Raw genomic sequence first — 5,000 nt, forward strand, 5'->3', positions numbered from 1 at the left:
CACACACACACACACACACACACACACACACACACACACACACACACACACACACACACTTGCTGCTACATGTCAGACCGCTCACTGATAGATGGATGGACAGATATACTTTTTTATACTTATTTATTGTACTTTTTTTACTCAGGGAGAATCAAAGAGTTTTATGAATCAGTTACAACTGCAGAGAAAATGTATTCTGTGTGTTTTTCATTCCTTTTTCTGAAGTTTTAATTGATCAATAAAACTTCTTCACTGACAGAAACAGATTGAATGATTGAGCAGTGCAGCTGCAGTACAACTACAGCTGAGAATAGTTCTCATTGGTACAACAAGGATCCTTCACCTTTTTATGTTGTTTTCTTCCAACCAAAACTCTGAACATCTGAACCATGTTTCAAAAACACTGGAAAAAGGAAATCCATACAAGAGCAGTCTATTCACCTCAATCACCAGACAGACTGAATATGACACTTCTTTTGAGCCACAAGCACAAACCAAAGTTTGTTCTTTGAGTGACCCAAAGTTCATGAAGCACAGTGTTGGTTAAGATGTAAGAGCAGAACAGACTGGAAATACAATGCTCGGGGGATTTTGCTAAATTTTATAAAACTCCAGATCCCTTATTCTTCTCCTCTATACAAGCTCACATCTCTGTATTGTGTCTGCCTTCTGTTATAAAACTTATAAAACTTCAAATATGTTCATGTTCCCAGTCTGCAGACACCACAGCGCTCAGCCACACCGTCACCGGCCTCAAACCTAACACCATGTACGAGTTCGCTGTCATGGTAACCAAAGGTCGCAAGTCCAGCACGTGGAGCATGACGGCGCACGCCACGACGTATGAAGCAGGTAGGACTCTGAGACACACACTTGCTCTGTCCTTACGAGGACCCATCGGCACAACACGTCCTCTTCCTCCTAATTCACTTTTGTGAAATCACCACCGCCAACAGCGTAGCGTGTGATATTGATGCTGCGTGATTTACACAGTGAGCCGTGTGGTGGACATTCACAACGCATCACAAGTGTCCAAGTCAAATTGTGTGCTGTAAAACCGGCCGATGGCTTCAACATGTCTCTGCTTGTTTACTAATCAGCTGATGAATGAGCTGCTGAAGGAACAGCATGCTGCCATTCACATGAATAATCAAGTTTACAGTGAGTGGATGATGTGTGTTTTTTCAATGCAGTCATTTTTTTCACTGTCATGTAAAACACAGAAATTTCACAATTTTCCTCTCAAGGATTTATTGAAAACAATTCCTAAAGATGAACGGCGAACACAGGGCGGACTCAGGAAACGTTGGTACACCAAAAACTAAGCTGCAGATCTTTTTAGGGCCCGAGCACCGAGAATCGGTGCGAAAGCCCTGTTGTTGTATTTCATAAAAATGTTCTACGTCGTCGTCGTTGTTCTTCTTATTCTTACGTAAAGTGATTTTCCTTTTTGGAGGTTTTATCATGTTCAAAAACTCATGAAAGTGGATAAACATTTGTCTCCTGGCGAAAAATTTCATATTCTGGTGGAGTCGCGAGTGGGCGTGGCCAAACGTCTCGAGAGCGCCCCCTAAAGAGATGCCCCGGCAGCCACATTTACCTAAATTCACCAAATCCGGTGGACACGTGTATCACACCTGGACGCACTAAAAAGTTACATTGCACCATTACGTCAACTGGACAGGAAGTCCACCATTTTGAATTTAGTCACCATTTTGGGCGACTCTGACACGTTGTAGTTTGTCGAACTCCTCCGAGGGATTTTGTCCGACCGACTTGAATTTAGGTTCTCTGGATAGAAAACATGTTTGGGATTAAAAGTTATCAAAATAATTTGTTTTCATCGATGTGTGTGCCCGTGAGAGGCGGCCATTTTGAGGGTCTCGCCGTGAAACTAGGAGTTGCTTTAAATCTTATGTACATGGACCGACCTTCTCCAAACATCACAGGTATGATAACAGCCCCGCCCTGAAGACCCCTGTGGGGGAATATTCGCTCATAGTCATAGCGCCCCCTGGTGGACACTGGAGATGACACTTTTCATACTTTTACATTCTACGTCGAGCTGGTTGATCCCATGAACGTAAAGTCGGGTCACAATAACCTAAACATGTAGTCGATGATATATTGAGACATTCGTTCGACTTTGTCAATGGGCGTCGCCGTGACGATGCGGCAAATTTGGATGTCTCACCGTGACACAGGAAGTTGATGTTTAAGGTCAAAGGATGCTTGAAACCTCACGAAACGTGTCACATACATCCGGTGTGGTGAGACAAAACATCTGATGTGTTTTGCGAGTGGGCGTGGCCAAACGGCTCGCCAGCGCCCCCTGCTGGAAACAGGAAACGAGACAAAAATAGCAACTTTAAGCGGGTATACGCGGTCCCTCGCGTGCTGCACGTCAGGGAGGCGGCTTCGGGGAGGCGGCTTTGGGGAGGCGGCTTTGGGGATGCGGCGCACCGGAGTGCGAGGGCCGTATATCACTGCTTGCAGTTTTAATTTATTTTTGTTCTCCACCCAGAACTGCAATTACTTTTAATAAGAAGTTTAACAGTGGACAGAAATCATGTTGCGGTTCAGTGAAGAGTCCTCGAGAAGCTCCACTCTCCCCCGCAACAACACAACAACTGTCTGCAACAATGAGCCCGACCACAGACTCAAATCAAAATGTCAAGGTATCCCTTTTAGGATGTTTACAATCATGTTTGCCAGATTTGTCACCCAATTAAGCGTGAACGGCATTACACTAGCAGCTCCCCGGGGCCGCAGGAATACATTGACATTCAGAATGAGCAGACGGACTGAGCCCACTCAATCCCTGCAGTGATCCACCGGCTCGGGTGGGGGTGGGGGGTGGGGCACACTGACCGTATTTCCACAACACAACACACACTGACTGTATTTTCACAACACAACGCCGAAACAAATCGCCTCCTCTCAACACATCTGCCTTACTGTGAAACAGCCGCTGAGTCTAAAGGACACTGAGAAAGATGCAGTACATCAACCCGATAAACAAGCCTTCATCACTACTGCTTCACATAGAAGGGTGTCCGCTGGTCTTCCTCCGGGACCACCATCTACACAGAAGTTACTTTTTGACCAAATTTCAGAATATCAAATTTATCTGGCAACATGATTCCTAAAGAATAAATCCTGTACTTCCCATCCTAACCTTGTTTACAGAAATCTAAAGTTTTACTGATATGCAAACAGAATTGTAAGTAATGTGCTAAAAAAAAAATGACTGAATGCCATTCTGGCAGTGTTTTGTGGAACAGTTTTGGTCAACAAAAGTCATTTTTGAGGAATCTAAAGCTTGTCTGAGTTGAGGTGTCTGTCGAGTCAAAATACCTTCGAGGTAATCCGCTAATTTTGCTGTGCTGTCAATTCTGACTGCTTTTTGCTGCCAAAGGATAATCTGATAATCTGAATTACCATTCAACTCCTCCAAATTAAATTACTAAATATTTCATCTGTAGCTGCCGTCCCCAACGACTCATTGAAAGGTTTTCCCATTTGACTTCAACAAACTCGTGGCATTGCTTTGTTGACCAATCCATCGACCCCAACATCCTCCGTGTTCAACGTTTTTCACAATATAACATCACTTTGCTTTCAAAGTCCTAATTACTGCATCCAGTCAAGAGTTTTGCTACTTTGACATAAATTAATGTTGATTTTCAGCGTTTTTGCTGAAAGGATTGATGCCGAGTCTTTTCTCTGGAGAACCGTCTCAACATACAACATCGATATTTAGCAGTACTTTTGTACTGTCTGGCTCACCCGACTAAAAGTTTAGAATATTTTGTTCATTGATCTGAGATCTAAAGTAAAACGGTCCCTGTTTGCAGTTGGAGAGTCACAATGCCAAATTCTGCAGAACATTTTCTGAGCCAGTTTTATCTGTTTGTGTCAATTTGAATGCAGCACGATCTGCCAAAAGAAATCTCTCACGAGAGGGCAGGTCTTGAATCATTAATGTGGAATAAAAAGAATAAAAGCACAAGGACGCTTCCCTAGGGGACGCCGCTGGTTTAAGGCCGACGACTGAAAGACATCCCATAAACATGTAGTGGTGAGATCAGATTGAAATCATTTGACAACATCGTCAAACAAACATCAAACAACAGTCTTCTTCCCACCTCTAATTAGTCTAATTTGTCAGAATCCTTGCTGAAGGCGTTCGTTTGCTGCTCACGTTGATTCTATAAAATGGAAGCTGTCTGTTTTTTTTAATGTCTCACTTTAATCCACACTGTGTTTTTCAGTTATTTCAGTGATGCCCATCAGGCTGAGAAGTCAACAACACAGTAGCATTGATTAAAACTGAATGAATTTAATTATATCTATTGTGAGTGATGAAGCTGCTGCTTTCCTCAGCCATTGTGTGTGCAGTGTATTTTCCCAGAGTGTCCCTCTGTATTTATGAGCAGCGCAGGTTGTCATCGTCACTAACAGGCTCAGCGGGAACTCATAATTTCCTCCATCACATCATGTCAGATTTAACAATCAGTTTCATTATCCGACTCTGTGAGAGTCCTCTCCCGGTGTGAACCTTCAAACTTTTTTGTTTTTCATCACATCTCTACTTAAGAAACACGCGCTAAAGTTCTGATGGGTGCCGCTTAGTTTCCATGGTGACAGTTAAGGAGAACATTAAGTTCTGGTTGTGAGGGCGAGTCCTGAACATGTTCACAACGGAGGCCTTAAAGGAATGCACTTTGGGAAAGTGTTGGAAATTTTCAAAATGTTTCACAAGTTCAAACTCAGCTGATTACTGTAATAATGAGTCATACTCACACTGTGCATGATTGTTGCAGCAGTTAACCACTTAGAAACACTGAAATCTTCATCACCTGAACTGCAGGAATTGAAGCTGGCTCTCAAACTGCTTTCTTATCTTTTCTTCTAATATCTCCGTCTATAATTGACAGCTCCGAGCTCCGCCCCCAAAGATTTAACGGTGATCAGTCGCGAGGGACGACCCCGCGCCA

The 5,000-nt window shown here is 43.3% G+C and overlaps 1 protein-coding gene across 1 annotated transcript in view; it reads left to right on the forward strand.

The window, feature by feature from the left end:
* The window catches only part of dcc (DCC netrin 1 receptor), a 328,455-nt gene that overhangs the window by 254,177 nt on the left and 69,278 nt on the right, over positions 1 to 5,000 (forward strand). The window contains 2 exon segments of the mRNA XM_069168937.1: positions 714 to 852; positions 4,941 to 5,000. The exon segment at positions 4,941 to 5,000 is cut by the window's right edge and continues 48 nt beyond it. Of these exon segments, the coding sequence (XP_069025038.1) occupies positions 714 to 852; positions 4,941 to 5,000 (199 nt within the window).

This window comes from Embiotoca jacksoni, unplaced genomic scaffold (genome assembly GCF_022577435.1).
Source record: "Embiotoca jacksoni isolate LCO1_2020_lvr unplaced genomic scaffold, fEmbJac1.0.p SCAF_42, whole genome shotgun sequence".
NCBI classification, from domain to species: Eukaryota; Metazoa; Chordata; class Actinopteri; family Embiotocidae; genus Embiotoca; species Embiotoca jacksoni.